We start from the raw sequence: 19,008 nt of genomic DNA on the forward strand, positions 1-19,008 counted from the left end.
CCCTCCCTCCCTCCTCCCTTTTCCCCGCTGTAGCTCGGCCGCCAGCTCCGGCCTCGGCTCCCCCTCATAGAACCCCCTCCCCGGAGTGGAGCCTACCGGAGGGTCCCTCTCCCGCCCCTCTGCCCGCCGCCCGCCAGAACAGCAGCCCCGGGGGGCAGCCCCCACCAGCCTGCCTCCCTCCAGCTCAGCCCTGCCAGAGCCCCCCCAGCCATGAATCTCTTCCGATTCCTGGGAGACCTCTCCCACCTCCTAGCCATCATCTTGCTACTGCTTAAAATCTGGAAGTCCCGCTCGTGTGCCGGTGAGAGGCCCACCCGGGCAGAGGGGACAGACTGCGGGGGGCGTCCCAGGACAGGGGGAAGGCTTTGGGAGCACTAGGGGAACAAGTTCCAGCCCCCGCTGCTTGCTGGGGATCCCTCTTCATGTCCCGGGTCAGCAGGGGGTCAACTCCCTTCCCCAGACCGCGGGTGGAGGTGCATACATGTTAGGGTGTTTCCAGGCCTCCAGTTTAGCCTCCTACAGCCCCAATCTGGGCAGCTGTGGGGTTCCGGGCTGGGAACAGGGAACCACGGAAGGCGGGGAGGTGGCTATGAGTTGGTGACGTGGACCGCGGTGGCCGGGAAGGAACCAGAGGGAGGTGACTGGTTCCGGGGGCTGAGGTCAGGCAGGGTCCTCCTTAGGCCCCACCTTCCGTCCAGATGGTGGGAGGACCCTGAGGGGGCCAGAAGTGGCAGTGAGGCCTAGACTGGGACTGGAGCCTCGGGCTAGAGTAGCTTTGGGACTGGCTGCCCCCTGGCTGTGGGCCGTGGGAAAGGGCCCTGCTGAAGCAAAGGAGGTTGGGGAGGCCTCCTGGGACTGCTGCACTCCAGAGCGGTTTCCAGGCTCGTCCCAGGCTTTAGTTTACTGCTCATGCAGCCCGCTTCAGCCTCCTTCTCCTCCTCCTCTCTCTGTCTGGACCGCAGGGATTTCAGGGAAGAGCCAGGTCCTGTTTGCTGTGGTGTTCACTGCCCGCTACCTGGACCTCTTCACTAACTACATCTCACTTTACAACACGTGCATGAAGGTAAAGTCTCCACACGACCTCCCTGGGCCCCCTGAGGCAGGGGAGCCAGGCGAGGGTCCCAGGGAAGAGTGGGCAAGAGTGGGTGTGGGGCCTGAGGCTTGGGCTCCTGGGCCTGAGGGTCTGGATTCTTGACGGGGCAGGGGCTGGGGACTTGAATTTCTGCCTCTGAGTAGGAAGGGGGCTGTGCTTCCATCCTGCTCTGTGAGTTGAGACACCCTGTCATCATGCCCCTCATCAGGTGGTCTACATAGCCTGCTCTTTCACCACGGTCTGGATGATTTACAGCAAGTTCAAAGCCACTTACGATGGGAACCACGATACGTTCCGGGTGGAGTTCCTTGTTGTCCCCACAGCCATCCTGGCATTCCTGGTCAACCACGACTTCACTCCTCTGGAGGTAGGCCCCTGGTGTCCTGCAATGGTCAGATGATTGTGGCCAAAGGACTGTTGATAGCAGGGAGTCTCCAGTGCTTCCTTCCATGGGGGTTGATGAGACTTCCTTATTTTAGGACCTGCATGCTCCTCGCACAGGCTCTGGAATCTGATAGTGTTAAGGGTAGCAGCGGCAGTCACTATGAACCAGACATTTTCTATGCAGTTCACAGATATGGACTCACTTTGCAACAATCCCATTTTGGAAGTAGGGAAACTGAAATCTAGGGAGTCTAAATGTCCAAGGTCACCAACCTAGATAGTACCCAACTGAATAGCTCAGGACTTGGGACCATGGGGCACGGATACTTGGACTTATATCCTAGATCTGCTGTTTTCTACTAGCCTGAACCTGGGCCTGTGATTTGACCTCTGCATAACTTAGTTTCCCCATTTGTAAAGTTGAATCGGGTCACTGTGAGGATTTATTGAGATGTGACAACATTGCCTCTGGTTAAATACATTGAGACCCTAGAACCAGTGTGCAGGAGAAGCTTGCCCCTTCCACTTAGCAGCAGTGGACTTTGGGCAAGTCACGCACACCTCTCTGTGCTTGTTTCCTCGTCTGTAAAATGGGGATAATCTGTTCCTACCTTATAGGTTCTTTCTTTTGTGTGTGTGTAGGGATGGAACCCAGTGTTCCAGGCATGCTAAGCATGTAGTCTGGCGTTGAGCTGCATGCAGCCCCAGCCCTCAAAGAGTTTAGTAAGGGTTGATGTTTGTAAGGCCCAGTGTCTGGCATGAGGCGGGAATGCCATGACAGCAAGTGTTCGGTGACTTAAGTGTTTTGTGCTGTGCCTGATACTTTTTCTTTGAAATGTTAACTGCCGTGATCTTTATTCCATGGCATTTTGGTGGGGCCTGTACAAACTCCTGGGAGGGATTTTGGGAGGGCCCATGCTAGGTCTGCCATTTCAGGCCTCCTGGAGCCTGGCGGGAGTTATAAATTTGGGGCAACCCTTCCTTCCCTACTCCTGCCCTGTAGGAAACTGGCCCTGGGTGGCTGGACGTGCTGATGTTTTCGACAGAAGGTGTAATTCAGGAGTTTTCAGGCAAGATGTCATTGTAAAATTTTAGCCACAGATTCAGAATAATAAAAGCACTGTGTAGGGTAGAGATAAATCTAACAGGGGCGACTATCCATTAGGTCTCCAGAAATGCTACAGGGGATCAGATCATGCCATGGTGGGAATCCTGGTCTTGATTTCAGATGCTGACTTTGCAAATATACTGTGGTCACCTTGCAGAGGGCACTTAGCCATACCCTTGACTAAATCATAGCCACCCTGCCAAGTAGAGGTTACTGGACCCATTTTGCAGATGGAGAGGCTGACAGGCTGCAGGAGACAAGGAGGCTTTCTCAAGGTGGGAGCCAGACCAGAACCCTAGCCTCTTGACTGTAGCCTTTGTGTTTCCCATGTTCACAAAGAAAGGTCACTTCTGCAAAGTTTCATTGCTCACTGTGCGCCTGGCCTGAGTGGGCTATTCTAGTCTTCATCCCATCTGATCTCTTGGTCATCCTGGGGAGATGTACTTATTCTGATTTCTCAGAGGACTAAGATGAGACTCAGAGGGAGAATTTGTAAGATTTGAACTCAGGTCTGCCTGTTTCCAAAGCCTGTGCTTCTTGATGATGCTTTTAATCATAGAAAGAAGATACTCTTTAAAAATTCAGGTATCATGTTGGGATGGTGGGCATACCTGCAATCCTGTGCTTTAGGAGGCTAAGGCAAGAAGATGGCAAGCTCAAGGCCAGAATCAGCAACTTAGCAAAACCCTGACTCAAGTGAAAAAATTAAAAGGGCTAGGGTATAGCTCAGTGGTAGAGCACCCCTGGATTCAATCCCCAGTACCAGGGGGAAAATCAGATCTCATGAAATAGATAAATGCAGCAGAACTTCCGTCTCCTCCTATGCTGTGATTCTATTCCTCAAGGGTAGACCTATGAGTGAGAGTTGGGTGTACATCAATTTAATGGGTACATTTCTCAAGACCCTCAACCAAACCTGGTTGCTAAGAGCCTCTTTGAGGATTTTGGGTGGTTAAGGGAGCAGGCCCTGGAGTCCAGCTGCCTGGGTGGGAATCTGGTGTGACCTTGGACAAGTTACTTAGTCCTTGGGTCTGAGTTTGCTCGTTTGTGTAACAGGGATGATAATGGACTTACCTCACAGGGTAAGACTGAAGCCTGAGGTGCATACCACAGTGCCTTGGATGCACCTAGGAGCAGAGGTTGCTATGAATACGTCCTCGTGTTTTCCACTTCCTTCCCACAAACTAAAACAGCTGAGGAGGAGCCACACCTGCCACCTGGCTTTGTTCTCTGAGGGCAGGTTTCGAGTATCCTGCAGATCATGAATCACCCCAGGTGGGACTTTCAGAGAGCTGGGGACTGACAAGGGACTGGCAGATGTCTGTAGTCTCTTTCTCCTGTCTTGTGAAACCATTGCCCTGCTCATGAAGATGGTTTTCACTACTCTTAAATGGTGGCTTATGCCACATGCATGGGGGGTCCTTTTCAACTCACTCTCTTATTCATTCAGGAACTGTGCTAGGTGCTGGGCCCCAGGGTGAGCAAGATGCAGGACACCATGGAGTTCAGTTCTGGTGAGAGGGACAGGAAGAAGATAAGACAGTGATTTGACAGGTGTACACCGAATTCTCACCCATAGGGTTACCCTTGAGGAATAGAATCACAGCACAGGAGGAGACAGAAGTTCTATTGCCAGGGAAGAGGTAGGCACATGACCACTGGGAAGAGATTTCCCTGCTGGGGCAACAGCAAGTGCAAAAGCCCTGTGGCAGGAAGGAGCATGGTATGTTGGAGGACCAGAGAGGTGGCCCAGATGGCTGCGGCCCAGAGTGAAGTGGGAGTGGGAGAGGAGGTTGGATTGACAGGTGCTGAAGGCCAACGCACTAGGATTTAATTCTTGTTGTGATAGGAAGAAGCTACTGGAGGATTTTAAGCCAGGGTCAACATTGTCTAATTGAGGTCTCTAAAGATTGAATGATGATGCTCGGGGAGCAAAAAAGCAGCCCTGTTGTAGAGCGGTGGAAGCGGAGGCTTGTGAGTCTGGTGTCTTACCCAAGGTATTAGAAGGGAATCTCCAAGCCAAGTTTCCAACCCAGTCCACCTTTAGAGAGGCCAGTTGCAGAGAGCTCATGGGTACTGACCCCAGTTCAAGCCCCTGCTTCTGCTGCTTTCTAGCTACTAGCAAGTGTCCTAGCAACCTTCTCTGAGCCTCAGTGTCCACATCTGTAGATGGGTGGTTTGATAGTTATGATTCTGCCACAGGGCAGTGGTGAGGATTAGAGGAGCTGCATTGAAACAGGGCAGGATGGCATGGGGCATGTGCTAAGCACCAGGATGGAGTTCTCTGTGCCTATAACTGCAGCGGATTCTCTGCCTCTTCCCCTGCCCCGCCCCCTCATCCCAGCCTCTCACCCCGGCCTCTGCTCTAACTCCCTGGCCTTTCGGCAGATCCTCTGGACCTTCTCCATCTACCTGGAGTCGGTGGCCATCTTGCCGCAACTGTTCATGGTGAGCAAGACTGGCGAGGCGGAGACCATCACGAGCCACTACCTGTTTGCCCTGGGCGTCTACCGCACCCTGTATCTCTTCAACTGGATCTGGCGCTACCACTTTGAGGGCTTCTTCGATCTCATCGCCATCGTGGCTGGCCTGGTCCAGACTGTCCTCTACTGCGATTTCTTCTACCTCTATATCACCAAAGGTAGCCAGGATGCAGGGCCGGCTGGAGGGGGCCTGCCTTGCCTTGTCCCCAACCCTCCCCATGGCCTGGCGTCCATCTGTTCAGCCCTGTATTGCTCAAGGGAGGGAGGGCTGCGTCTCCTGGCTTCTGGGGTCCCGCACCCTCTGTCCCCTAGGAATTCATGCCTCCAGCCCTTTTCTCCCCGAGGACCAAGGACTTCCTGTCTTCAGACTGTATTGATTGCTTCAAGTATAGCTTAGGCCAGGTGGGGACTTGGGCACAATGAGATCCATCCGTTCATCCATCCATCCATCCACCTGTCCAACAAATTCATCAAGCACTAGGCTCTGGGGATGTAGCAGGAGAAAAGGTGGTCAAGGCCCTTCCCTCCCCTTATATTCTCCTGGGGAGACAGTGAGTGAATAAAGAAAGAGAATTACCAATGTTGAGAAAAGCTATGGAAGAAAGGAACCAGGATGCTCATGGAGAACTGCGAAGGGTGGGGGCTACCCGACGTGGGCAGGTCGGTCTCTTGGAGGAGGTGGTGTTTAAGCAGAGACCTCGAATCCCAGGAGTTAGTATGTGAAGGAAAGAGAGGTGATGAGCAGAGGCTTGGAGACAGTGCCCAGCCCCCAGGAGTAAGTCTTGAGGGTGGGAGGGGGAGGTTTCACCTGACCAGCCCTGCCAGAGAGGGAGAAAGAGAAACAGCCAGCACTGGAAGAAATGGGGCCTCCTCTTGGCCTCCATTGCTCCGTCCCTGGGATGAGAACAAGGTTCCCGACCTCACCCCTCTGTGGTCTCTGCCAGTCCCCTCAGGTCATGATCCTCAGTCCTGGGAGCTGTCCCTCCCTGCATGTCTGCCCAGCCCAATGCACAGGGCCTCCAGGCTAACCACCACCCCATCTCTCTCCACAGTCCTAAAGGGGAAGAAGCTAAGCTTGCCGGCATAGCCCTGGTCCTCACCAGCCCTCTCCTCGGCAGTGTCGGGAGGCAGAAGAAGGTGACAGAAGATGAGCCTTCCCGTCCAGGGGTGACTTTTTAAAGAATCCATCTCTTCCTGCTCCCCATACCCACTCCTACTGGGCTGGGGTGGGGGGCAATGGAGGACCCAAGTCTTGGGGAGCTCAGGACCTGGGCTGTTTGTAGTTTTTTGCCTTTTAGAGAAGAAAAAAAAAAAAATCTTTCCACTATTTAGTTTTTGATTCTGATGACTCCTTTCTCTTCTACTCTCTGGCCCCAATTTTTATAAACTGTTTTCGAGTGTACTATGGGCCAAGGCCGGGCCAGGGGTCTCTTCCCGTCCTCGAGCCCCTCAGGCCTTTCCAGGTTCTGCCCACAGCCCCACTGGTTGCCAAACACTAAACTGCCCACTGCCTGCCCCACTTCTCACCGTGGCCAGGACCACAGCGCCTCCACCCAAGTTCCTGGGTTGGGGATAGGGAAGAAGGGGGGCCCAGGAAAGTTTCCCCTGATTTTTCATAATAATGCCCCCCCAGAATTTGAGTTTTTGTTTTTTTCCTGTTTTTTCACAAATGAGGGGGGCTCTGGGCTCAGGCATGGGAAGGGGCTGGCATAAGGGTTGCCACAGCTCTGATGCCATGTTTTTGTACAGAATTTGATGGTTAATTCTTTGTTCTCTTGAAATAAACAGAGGAAAATGATACCTCTTTTGCTACTCCTTGCCCTCTCTCTGGCATATGTGGGGTCCTACCCCAACCCCTCTCTGCTTCTGCTTTTTCCTTATGGACTGTCCCTGGTGACCAGAGGCCTGGGAGGAGCAGGAAGATGAGAAATGGGGTTTTCCAAGACTCAGCTGCACCCTGATTCTTATGGCTCTGCTGGGGAAGAGGTTTTGGAGAAAATCTTGAAGATTGTAAGAATCTTGTCGTAGAAACTGCCTGATGGCCCTCCAGACCCTCAGGGCTGCGGAGGACTCTCCAGAACATGTATGTCAGAGGCCACAAGTGGGTAGCCCCTGGCCCGCCTTGAATGGCACTGTGATGCATTTTGTTGAGCCACATGGTGTTTTTTTTTTTTTTGAAAAAGAAAGGAAGGAAAAAAGAATGGGTCACCAGCCTTTCAAAACCAGATTTTCACTTTGAAGTCTGGATTTCTGGCTTCTCTTAAAAAGAGAGCTGTCAGCCTGACGGTGCTGGGCCTGCACTTCTGGACTGTAGCAGATGGCAGGCACTGAATGGAGGGGATGTGAGCATTTCACCACAGTCCCCAGGACTTGGCTGTGGAGCTGCTGTAGTTCATTATTGGACTGACACCATGTGTCTTGTTTGTTTTGTTTTGATTTGTTTGTGTAGCGTTAAAAGGCAAATGAAATATTTTCTAGGTCTCTCTCTGGATTGGCTTCACACCTGGCCTGTTTCTTGCCCTTAGGTAACCTGTCTGGCTCTTGTAAACATTTAGATTTGACCCTCGTTTTAGTCAGACTTCTGTATGAGAACTTCCTAACTCTGCTCAGCTGCCTCCAGATCTTCTTTCTGCAGGATAACCATGGAAGCTTCAGGAGGCAGGGAGCTGGCATTTCCTGAGTCCTTAATAGGTACCAGGCCCTGTGCATCACCGGGATAAGCTCATTTGACCCTTATCCTCCCTAAAGAGGGGGCTCTTTATAGATGAAGAAACTGGCTTGGTGGGGTAAGGGCAAAGATGGAGTTTGCATATGCAGTTCCTGACACCAGAGCCTTTGTGTTTAACTGCTTCTGTGTGTTTTTAGCACACACCCCCCCCCCCCGCCCCGGCCTGTGCCCTTTTAAGCCAAGGGACCTCTGTTTAGAAGCCTGGTATTGGAAACACAGGAGCAGGGCCGCCTGAGTGAACTGTGGGGTAAGGGCGGTATCCCTGCCTGTTCAGCCCTAGGCACCTCTTTGAACCCAGTCTGAAAACTGCCTGTCTAATCAGATCCAATTCTTTAGTTGTAAGTCAATATAACCCAGCCCAGAGAAGTTAAGTGACACACCTGAGACCATCCAGCTGGTGACAGAATGAGGAGCAAAGGCTCAGAACCCTCCCATTTCCCAGGTCAGAGTACTTCCTGTCCCACTGCACTGTGGCCATTTTCTGTAGATGCCCATGGGGACCGTGTTGTATTTATTTCTGTACCTCCAGAACCAAGTACAGGGCCTGGTACACAGGAAGTCTCAAAAAAGAGACCAATTGAACCCAAACTTGACTCCCCACAACCCACATCCCTTTGTCCAGTTTGGAAACAAATGTTCTGCAGCTGCAGTGGCCCCCTGTGTAGGTGTGTTTTGTTTGGCCTGCACACAGTGATCACTTTTTTTTGTATCTGTTGCCCCTAATTTCACACTAAAACACACACACACACAAATGGATGTCCAGTTGTTCTTGAAAAAACAGGTTCTAGAGCTGCACTGTCCAATATGGTAGCCATCAGTTACACATGACCATTGAGCACTTGAAATGTGGCAAATCCAAAATGAGGTAAGATGTTAATGTAAGATACATGTGGATTTCAAAACTCAGTATAAAAAAATGTAAAATACCTCACTGACAATTTTTATATTGATTACATGTTGAAATGATATTTTGGACATATTGGGTTGAATAAAATATATTAAAATGAACTTCACTGTTTTGCTTTGTTAATGTGGTGGGCTACTAGCCAATTTCAATTGGACAGCGCTGCTCTAGTATCTCCAGGCCGCGTGGCTGAATGGTGGGTGGAGGCTGCCCCTCCCAGAGAGGCCCCCCCCCCTCCTTGCTACTATGTCGACAGGTGCTTCTCCCTTTGGGGTTACCTGCTGGACCCCAGAGGCAGGAGCATTTGTGGCCTGTGCACAAGTGCCCTATTACCCCTGGGGTTCCACTAGAGCAGAAATCCCTCCCTTCCAAAGATGGACTTTGGAATATTTGAAGACAAGAATCTCCCCTGAACCTCATTCATGGACCAGTGCCTCCTCAGACAGCATGGTTTTGTGTTGGGTCCCTTGTCACTGTAAGTAGTGGAAGGCCATGGGCTTTGACATCAGCACTGGATGGGTCTCGTCGTTGCCCTGATTCTTGGTGCTCTCTCCACGGGTGGAAACAGTTTCTCTGAACTTGAGCTTCCTCACCTGTATGATGGGACAGCTTGTGCTTCCCTCCATGGCAGTGTGGGAGGGGCTTGAGGAGCAGATGATGGGACAGGACTTGGTACTTAATAGGCATGAAAATAGCTTCCTGCCCGCTGCCAGGAAGAGGGTACCTGGAGGTGCTACAGTAATGTGACCTACTGCAGAGACCTCTGTGACCCAGTGGGATTTCTCCCCCTCACCCCCAGCCACTCATGGGATAAGCAGAACAGACATGAGAAGGACAGGGCTGTTTTCAGAAACCCTTCTGGAGGGAGGAGTATCTCTTTACTGATGTGGATAAGAATGTTTAGTTGTCAGGCATCATAGCAAGGCGAGGGGCCTTTGGAGTGGTCAGATAGGGGGACAGGGCAGAGCTGGAGTAACTCAGGCTGTTTGGGCCGGTGGGCATATTGACAGGGCTGGCGGCAGAGGGTGGGGAGAAGGTGGTCAGCACCACGCCACCCTCATCCAGGGAGCGCTTGTAGGGGACTGGAACATCATTTCGGAGGTCCTGGATCGCCAGATAAGCCTGGAATATCTGTGGGCAGAAAAGGGTGGCTGAAGGCTGGCTTGGGGTGGGCAGGGGGGGAGAGGGCAGGCTAGGGACTAGCCTGGGAGGGAGGGGCAGGGACCAGTTGTGCCAACTGCTCACTGCCCATGGACACCCAGCCAAGGCACCACTCCTGATGTTGGGCTCTGGCTGCTCAGAGGAAGGTGAGCCTGGAAGAAGTCAACAGAGGCCCGGGGAGAGCCCCCAACCCCTGACCACCAGGGGAGCAACACAGAGCTGGAATGTTCTATCCCTCCCACCCCATTCTGCAGAGGGTCCTGGGGGTGTGGTGAGGGCTGGGGCTCGACCTCACCCAGACAGGGATGGAGAAGAAAGAGAAAGCGATGGCCGCCTTGGCGCTGCTGCTCCCCAGGAGGAACTCTTTGGGCTGTGAATGCTGCCACTGGTTGGCCAGGAAGCAGAACCCCACGAACCAGATGCCTGCCCAGAGGACTGTGGTGTGGGGAGAGAATAGGGACCGGGGATGTGCAAAGATGGGGTTAGGGGTCTTGCATGACTTCCCACTTGTTGTACCCAATCCCTCCGAGCCCTCCTAAGAGTAAGCTGCTGCAAAAGGCTTTGCTGTCCAAAATGGCCAACACAGGAGCCACAGGCCTCGTGGGTCTGCTTCCACTTCAATTCATTCAAGTAGATCTGAAAAGAATTCAGTTCCTCTGTTGCCCTGGCCACATTTCAAATGCTCAGTGACCAAGAGTAGTCAGCGGCTCCTACGCCGGACAGCACAGGTACAGAACCTTCCCTTCTCGCGGGAAGCTCTCAGCAGATTCATTGACTTGTGAGGACTCCCTGAACCCTGCAGGGAGGAGGAGGGGGGAGAAGAGATCCGACAGAGGAGGTGGCCAGGGTGTAAGTTTAAGGAATGTGCATTTATTTAGTGCTTACTGTGTGCCAGGCTCTATGGAGAGTATTTGGCAGTGGTGAGGAGTGTCTGACTGCCACTCACTCTGCAGCAGCGGCCCATTAAAGAGCCTCCTCAAGCCTCAGTTTCCTTCTCTGTAAAACAGGAAAATGAGCAGGACTCACCTCCTAGGGTGGTTCTGAGGACTTTAAAGGACAGGATTTGTGTGCCTGCCTGGGGAAGCACTCCGTGAATGTGTGCGGTACTATAGGCCCCGCTTATTTCATCCTCAGAAACCCCTACAAGGTGGGGTCTTGGTCCCAGCTTTTACTGATGGTAAAAGAAGGGAAGAGACATGAGCCTGCAGAGCCAGGAGGTGCTGGGGTCCATCTGGCTCCAAGCTCCAAACTCCACTTCCAGCCACGGAGTGGCTTTTCAAGAAAGGAGATGAATGGGGAGGTGGGGGGAAGCTGGGCAGAAGGGGTGAGCCTGGGGGCAGGCCATGTGCTGGCTCTTGAGGATGCTTATTTGTCCCCGAGGAGGAAACAGCAAGCGCCAACTAGCAGCAAGAAACGTGAGGCCATGTGTGGTCAGATCCACAGGATGAGAGGACTGTCAGGTATGGGGCCAGCTGGGTGGCTAAGGGCTGTGCCCCATGGGCCATTGTAGGAGTGGGTGGCTCTGGGCGGGAGGTCCCGGGGGCTCACCATCCAGGATGAAGTCCAGGAGCTGGAAGGCCGTCCTGAATCGGGTGCTGGCGATGCGGCTCTCCTGGGCATCCAGGGCCAGGAAGGTCAGGCAGCTGAGGAAGGCCGTGAAGCCGGCGCCCACAGCGAAGCTGCAGGCCACACTGTTGCTATTGAGGACACAGTGGAGCCTGGGAGACTCTGTCTTGTTCTGGTAGCCATCGGTCAGTAAGGAGGAGAAGATGATGAGGGAGAAGATCTGTGGACCCCCAAGGACCAGGGTGAAGCTCAGCAACTCCCCTGAGCTGTTCTTGCTCCCTGGCTGGGACAGTCCTGCTGCACGTTGGGTCACTCTTGCCCTCTCCCTCCCTGTCACACCCTCAGAGCTCTCAACCTCTGCCCTTCCTCCCCTCTTTTCCGTCCCTTTCCTCCTCCATTGCCCCCCTGCCTCTAGACTTGTCTCCTCGGACCATCCCCCACAAACTCTTAGGGGTCCTTTCACATCATGTCCCTCTCTGCTCACAGTCTCCCCCATGGTCCCCAGGCCCCCAGGAGTGAGTCCTAGCCCCTCAGTTTGGTCTTTGGGGCCTTGTGTGGTCTCCACCCTCCTCCCTTTCCTCATTCCCTCTTTCCCTACTCAGCCCTGCCTTTTGCCACCAAACCCAAGTCCCCTGCTCTTAGCACAGTGGAGCTGATGGAGGTGTGTGTTCTCCGCCTTCAGCTCTTCCCTCTACTTGTAACTTCTCTCTCTCCCTACTTCCCTATCAATTCCCATTTCCCCCCTCTTTTGTGTGGAATTGGGGGATCAAATGCAGGGCCTTGCACATGCTGGCACGTGACCCACCACTCCCAGTTCCCTATTCAACTCTTAAAAATAAATTTGTAAAATATTCCAAGTATACAGAAAAGTATGGAGAGAAATATAACAGATACCCAGTACTGACTACCCAGAACTAGCAAATATTAAATTATGCTTTTTTGATTTGGTTTCAGAAGTTTTTTAAAAAACAAAATACAAAGCTGGGCACGGTGGTGCTCGCCTATAAATCCCAGCAACTTTTGAGGCCAAGGCAGGAGGATCACAAGTTTGAGGCCAGCCTGAGAAATATTTAAAAAGGGTTAGGGATGTAGCTCAGTGCTTAAGTGCCCCTGACTTCAATCCCCAGTAACCAAACCCCAAAACCAACAAAATCCCACAAATACAATATTCCTGTCCCCTTGGGTATACATGGAGCATATAGTTCATGTCTGTGACCGTCTTCTGTAACGTTCATTTGTTATTCTACAAATATTCTTGCAACCACCCTATGACAGGGCACTATTAATGGTCCTGTTCTTCAGATAATGACACTGAGACAAAGAGGATGAGGAATTGGCTGAACTTGGTGACACTGGTAAGCAGCAGAGCCTGGAGTTGAACCCTCGGAGTCTGGCTCCTCAGTCTGCTCTTAACCCCTCACTACACTACTTCACGCTGGACCAAATGCCTTGAGGCATAATGAGTGAAAAGTTGAAGCCCCGCTCCTCTGTCTCAGATGACCACAGGGCCACGTGGCAAGGCCTATGCCAGACACAGAAGGAGCAGGTGTGTACCTGGAGTAGAGGGTGGAGCTCGTTGGAGGATGACTTTTGCTTTGGATGATGTTTTTATAAGGAGTGTTAAAGGCTGAGGAATGGGAACATAGTTTGGAGGGTAACAGGGATCCCTAGGGTGCTGCAGGATCAGCTCTGGGTGTACAAAGAGCTCTTCCATCTGAGTGGAGAAGGCTGGAGGGCCTGCATGCCAAGGTCAGGAGGAGCGCCAAGGTCAGGGAAGAGAGTCAAGGTCTGAGTGGGATCCTGGGCCTGCACTTAGGAGATCATGAGTTGACATCTGAACTGGACCTGAAAGGGGAGTATTTTTCCAGGCAGAGAAGAGAATGGCATTTTTTCCCTTTTTCTTTCTTTTCTTTGTGGGGCTGGGGTTCGAACCCAGGCCCTCTCATATACTCAGAAAGCACTCTACCCCTGGGCTATATCCCCAGCTTGGAGGAAGGCACTCTGGGAAGGGTTAGTAGCAGGGAAAAAAGTCAGATGCAGGGGTTCTAAAGGGACAAAAGAGAAATCTCATTTGAGGGATCTGGTGTGAGATGAGGCTGAAAATGTGGGCAGGAGCTAGACTCTCAGAGATCTTGAACACCAGGCCTAGAGTAGAGGGTGGAGCTGGTTGGAGGATGATGTTTGCTTTGGGGTGATGTTTTTATGAGGAGGAGGGGAGCCATGGAAAGTTAAATTTCTTATTTGAACTTAATTTTATGTATGGAAGGGTTCTGGGCAGAGGAGGGCCAGGGTCAGACCTGAGGGTTAGAGAAATCCTCTGGGGTCACATGGCTGATGGACTGGAGGAGGACAAAACAAGATGCCCACAGACCTAAGAGCAGGTTGGTGGCAGGGACCAGGTCAGAAACACCGAGTTGGGAGCCCTGGGGAATCCAGGAATATTTAGGACGTAAAATTGGACCTGGTGATTGATTGGATATGGCAGTGTTGGCTAATGGAGTTGGTGGGGGGTGGGTAGGCTGAGGGAAAGGGCATGTTGAAAATGACCCCTTCATTAGAATTTTTTAATTTTTTTTTTTTTTTTTGGTACCTGGGATTGAACCCAGGGGCCCTTTACCACTGAGCCACATCCCCAGCCCTATTTTTAATATTTTATTTGAAGTCAGGGCTGCACTAAGTTGCTTAGGGCCTTGCTAAATTGCTAAGGCTGGCCTTGAACTTATGATCCTCTTGCCTCAGCCTCCAGAGCGGCTGGGATTACAGGCATGCACCACTGCAAATGGCCCTTCATTAGAATTTGAAGTCCTGCAGGACAAGCCCCATGGTGGACCCTTCTAGGCCCAGCACCCAGTACCACACTGGACTTCTGCAAATATGTGTAAAGAGGGAGTGGCTTTGGCTCCTTCCAGCTCTTGCTTGTCCTTAGGAGCAAGGTGGAGGAGGCAAAGGACGGATCCCTAAGCTCCTCAGCATTCGTCCTGCCCATCCTCCTTTCTCTGTCCTTTGTCTTAACAGCTTTACAACCATGACAACGACAATGACTGTCAACAAGGAGTCTCTCTTTTTGCCAAGCACTGTGCCTTCATGGCATTGTCTCGTTTGACCCACAGCTACCCTTACAGGGAGGCTGCAGGATGAGCCCCAGCTGACTGGTCCCAGGCAGAGCCAGGTCTGGGATGGGAAAGCGCATCAATCATTTTTGAGCCCATATCCATTTTAGCTGCACCACCTCCCAGAACCTAGCACCAGCCCACGCGGGAGGTGTTATTAATTCATTTCTGTTTCACAGGTGATAAATCGAAGCCATTACAGTGGAGTGGAAAGAACCAGACGCGTCCTACTCGGCCAGTTATGTGGCCCTGGGCACAGCACTGAGCTCTTGGAGCCTCAGTTTCCCAGTCTGTCACTATGCTCTGAAGAGGGGAAATGCAGGGGTGGGCGCTCAGCCCTAGAGGTGCTCAGGAAAATGGTGGTTCTCAGGATTCAACCAAAGCGGGAATCCTCTATTCAAGTTCAGGTGACGTGGGGTGGGATTGGAATCCAGTTCTCTTGAGGGTTATTGAGGCCTCTGGGTTATTTGCCCACCAGTCCCAGAAGATCTTGGCTATGTTAGAGCCCAGGGCACTGGAGACTCTGGGAGGGGGCTCAGCTGGGTCAAGAGACCCTAGTCAACTGGAGCCTGAGTCCAACCTCCTTCCACACCCTTGCTGGCCTATCCCCAGGGAGGGAGCAAAGATTCATCAGTTAAGGCACCAGCTGGCAGGCGGCGGTGAGAAGGACAAGAGCACCAGCTGCCCAGAGGCTCCCTACTGAGAAGCCAGGCCAGGGGGGAAGGCGGAGAGGGCGGGCAGGAGGGAGGATGGAAGCAGCGGGCAAAGTCCGTGACCAGAACGTCTGGCACAGCCAGCAGCCCTTCCCCCGCTGCCCGCACCCCTCCACACCAGCTGGGCCTCCTCCCTTGCTGCGCCCTTCCTCCCCAGGCTTTGGAAACAGGCGGGTAAATCCCACTTTGACTTGCCCACCAGCTGGGTGCTGTCCTTGGGCAAGTCACTCAACCTCTGGGAGCCTCAGTTTCCCCTTGGGTTAGACAGGGCAGAAACGTCCATCATATGGTGAGGAGGACAGGAGCCTCCACCAGCAGGGACGTGGCACATTCACATTCACAATTCTCCTCTTTCCCTGGGGAAAAGGACAATGCGGCACAAATCCCTATCACCCTGGGCGCTGAAACCCATCTCTCCTCCCTCACAAGTCATGATTTGTTCCACTAATAATCGCTATTTAAGGAAAGCCTACCACTTGCCAGGCCCGTGCTCATCACCGTATAGGCATTAACTTGTCTCATTTCCACAATAGACCTTCCTCTGAGCAGGGTAGGGGACACTGTCTTTACAGATGAAGGGAGAGAGGTTCAGAGGAGTCAAGTAACTTGCTTCAGGTCACACAGACATATGGTGACCACATAAGCTATGGAACAAAATGGCACTTCTGGGAATGAAAAGTAGTACTACTAATAGTTATGCCAGGACCAGCTGAGCAACCTGGGGAGTATACCCCTCTAACAGATGGCACATGGCTAGACTAGAATTCATTCAGGCCTGTGTGGTCCCTTTGTTCCAGAAGGGGCAGGGAGATAGAAATCCGGCAGGAAACCCTAAGTTCTGACATAAGGCACCCAACCTACTCCTCAGACTTGCATGAGATTTATCATCTCCCTGGGCTGTGTCCGGCTGTGTCAAGAGTGAGCAGTAAAGGCCGCACAGTTAAAGCCAATGAGAAGTGACTGGTCCAAGGTCACACAGCAGAGTCTGAGCTGAATGATGTTTTTTGTTTTTGTTTTTTTCAGTACTGAGAATTGTACAGGGCCACTGTACCACTGACCTCTATTCCCAGCCCTGTTTATTTTTTGAGATAGGATTTCAAAGTTGTTATCTTGAATTTGTGATCCTCCTGCCTCAGCCTCTCCAGTAGCTAGTATTACAGGTGATTCACCAAATGAGGATTTGACTCCAGTGTACAGATTCTATGGGGATGTAGTGATGACTAAAAGATGTATATAGCTGGGCTTGGTGGTGCAGCCTATAATCCCAGCCACTCAGGAGGCTGAGGCAGAAGGACTGCAAGTTTTAGACAAGCCTTAGCAAATTAGGCCCTAAGCAACTGAGCAAAACCCTGTCTCAAAATAAAAATAAAAAGGGCTAAGGGTATGGTGCATTGGTTAAGCACCCCTGGGTTCAATCCAACCCCCAGTACCCTCCCCCTACAAGATGCATATAAGCCTCAGCACAGTGCTTGACACACAAATGGCCACTGGACAGCTGGTATCTTAGGTCTGTCTTACATATTCTCTTCCCACCACCCCAACCTAAGAGAAGGAAAATAAACTGGGTCTAGTATCTTACAGACCCAAGTTTGAACCCTGGCACTGTTTCTTATTATGTGACCTTAGTCAATGCTGTCCAATAGAACTTTCTGGCATCACAAAAATGTTCCAATTTAAGAACCACAGGTGGCTGCTGAATACCTGAAATGTGGTGTTGGTGACTGAGAAATAGCCTATGCTATTTAAAATTGAAATAGCTATCTGTGCCTTATTGCTACCCCATTGGACAGCAGTCTTCAAGATAGGAAATTAGTTCACTTTGTTAATTCTTAGTTTTCTTAGCTCAAAATGGGGCTTTCAGCACCTCCTTTGAAGGTTTTTTTTTTCTTGCAAAGAGTCAATAAGGGGTCTGGAGTTATGGCTCAGCGGTAGAGCGCCCGCCCAGCACTTGCAGGGCACTGGGTTCGATCCTTAGCACCACATAAAAATAAAGGTGTTGTGACCAATTACAACTAAAACAAAATATTTTAAAAAAGACACAATCAGTGCTAGGAATAGCTGAGTGCTCAAAGGTGGCTTCAGTTATTAGCTCCCTTTTGCTCCATTTCCTCATCTGACCCTTCTTGCCCCCTCCCTCTGATCCTAGGACTGAAAGTTGACCATTCCCATCTTGTGGGCCACAATCCCACATCCTACAGGTGGGCCATAGGGGCCTCACCCCTTCTAAGATCCGTGCAACGCTCTTTGGCTTCCTCAGAAAATGCACAGCCTCACTGTCAGCCAGGTCCTGCAGGCTTTCTGGGAGGTGCATAGTGGCTGTTCTCCTTCTGAGGTCCCTGGAGGTGGGGGGAGAGGTTCTGGGCACTGCCTGCTGGGTGCTGCCACCTGACTGCTCCAAGCTCACGCTGAGGCTTGCTGCTGCAAGACAACACAGACATGGAACGTCAGAGTCAGGACATAGGGTTCCAGGAGTGGGGTTGTGTGAAATGCAGGCCTACCAGAGCTCTTGGGAGTTGGAGTCTGGGTGAAAGGGCTCCTGGGGGATGAAAAGTTGTTAAGGGTCCTCTGAATTGGGGTACAGGATAATGGGGCTACTGAGGTTTCCAGAGGTTGGGGATGGGGTGAGGGGGCTTCTGGGAGTCCTGGGAATGGGGCATGTGGAGTAAAAAACCTGCTTCAGGGTCCCAGGAGTTCTGGATAAGGGGTGAGGAATTGGATGGCAGGTGAAGGGTTGGTTTCAGGCCCCAGGAGTTGGAAATGCAGGAGAGAGGACTTCAGGTGCCCTCAAGAGTCAGGTATGGGATGAGGGGGATGTGGGGTGACAGGGCTGCTGGGAGTCCTAGGAGTGGGGGGCATAGGGAAACCCAGGAACTGGGGACAGGGATATTTTTGGAGGTCCTAAAAATGGGGCACAGAGTTACAGGGCTGCTGGGGATCCTAAGAGTGGGCCCATAAGTGAAGTGGCTGCTTCAGGTCCCAGAAGTCAGCATGTGGGTGAGGGGACTGTGGGCCAGGGGTTCCAGAGTGGGATGGCAGGGTGAGGAGCCCCAGGCCAAGGAGCTGGGGCCTGGAGAGGGCTGGGGCATGTGGGGGCCATGTCCTTGACAGGAGCTTGAGGGCCCAGCTTAAAGGTGACCTTCTCTGAGAGGACGCAGGTGGGCGTTTCTGGAAAGTATGGGCTCTATGGGGTGGTAGGGAGGACCTCTGGGATGTCTGAAGCCCAGGAATCCCTTTCAGGCTGGGGCGACAAACCCATAATGGAGGACGCAGGCCTTCAGGGTATATTTTAGGCTGTCCTTGTGATTTGGGGTTATTTCCTCTTAGAACTAGGCGACAGCTTCATCGTCTTCGTAAATGTGCATTTCCTCAAGTTGGGGTCCTGCCCTCGATGTGTGGAGCTCAGCTCGGAATGGAGCGGTCCCGTTGGATGAGGCCACACACCCGGGGCTAGGCCACCTTCGTAGAATTAGGGTCCTCCCTTTAAAGACATGGGATGGGACTGCTGGGGCTGGTGGGGGGTGACGCTGCTTGACAAAGGGTCACCCCTGCTCTGGAGGACCGAAATACGTCACCTGGAGTCCGGCTCTTCCTTCTGCCCGCCCTCCCCTCCGGGTCCCAGGCGCCACCTCAGCCTTCTTTTGGTTCCTCTTTTTCCCGCCTTTTTGCTCCTCCACAGCTGATTGGCTGTACCCAAGTCCCGCCCTCTTCCATTTCCGCCAACTCGGGAGCTAGCTTGCGCAAGGGCGTGGCCTCAGCGG

General features: G+C 52.3%; 2 protein-coding genes across 2 annotated transcripts; one reads left to right on the top strand and one right to left on the bottom strand.

Annotated features, from left to right (window-relative positions):
• Kdelr1 (KDEL endoplasmic reticulum protein retention receptor 1) lies at window positions 1-6,868 on the top strand. Its single transcript, XM_046465887.2, has 5 exons — window positions 1-301; window positions 963-1,063; window positions 1,302-1,460; window positions 4,974-5,226; window positions 6,121-6,868. The coding sequence occupies exons 1-5, from the start codon at window positions 211-213 to the stop codon at window positions 6,153-6,155; spliced, it is 639 nt and encodes a 212-aa protein (XP_046321843.1). The 5' UTR covers window positions 1-210; the 3' UTR covers window positions 6,156-6,868.
• A 2,675-nt stretch (window positions 6,869-9,543) lies between these two features.
• On the bottom strand, window positions 9,544-18,969 carry Syngr4 (synaptogyrin 4). The gene is made up of 5 exons (XM_046465888.2): window positions 18,823-18,969; window positions 17,469-17,668; window positions 11,410-11,647; window positions 10,157-10,296; window positions 9,544-9,831 (listed from the first exon to the last, which is right to left on the bottom strand). Exons 2-5 carry the CDS (start codon window positions 17,559-17,561, stop codon window positions 9,601-9,603), a joined length of 702 nt encoding a protein of 233 aa, XP_046321844.1. The 5' UTR covers window positions 17,562-17,668; window positions 18,823-18,969; the 3' UTR covers window positions 9,544-9,600.
• Between the last annotated feature and the right edge of the window lie 39 nt (window positions 18,970-19,008).

The sequence above is a fragment of the Marmota monax genome, unplaced genomic scaffold (assembly GCF_021218885.2).
Source record: "Marmota monax isolate L192 unplaced genomic scaffold, Marmota_monax_Labrador192_F-V1.1 WCK01_AAM20220418_F8-fsc00160, whole genome shotgun sequence".
NCBI lineage: Eukaryota > Metazoa > Chordata > Mammalia > Rodentia > Sciuridae > Marmota > Marmota monax.

What these genes read in the sequence shown, in the direction of transcription:
- Kdelr1 (XM_046465887.2), top strand. Translation starts at nt 211, where the DNA reads ATGAATCTCTTCCGATTCCTGGGAGACCTCTCCCACCTCCTAGCCATC. An exon ending in ACGACTTCACTCCTCTGGAG is followed by an intron (nt 1,461 to 4,973) that starts GTAGGCCCCTGG and finishes GCCTTTCGGCAG; the next exon opens with ATCCTCTGGACCTTCTCCAT. An exon ending in CTACCTCTATATCACCAAAG is followed by an intron (nt 5,227 to 6,120) that starts GTAGCCAGGATG and finishes CTCTCTCCACAG; the next exon opens with TCCTAAAGGGGAAGAAGCTA.
- Syngr4 (XM_046465888.2), bottom strand. Translation starts at nt 17,561, where the DNA reads ATGCACCTCCCAGAAAGCCTGCAGGACCTGGCTGACAGTGAGGCTGTG. An exon ending in CCTGGACTTCATCCTGGATG is followed by an intron (nt 10,297 to 11,409) that starts GTGAGCCCCCGG and finishes CCCACACCACAG; the next exon opens with TCCTCTGGGCAGGCATCTGG. An exon ending in TCTTCTCCATCCCTGTCTGG is followed by an intron (nt 9,832 to 10,156) that starts GTGAGGTCGAGC and finishes TTCTGCCCACAG; the next exon opens with ATATTCCAGGCTTATCTGGC.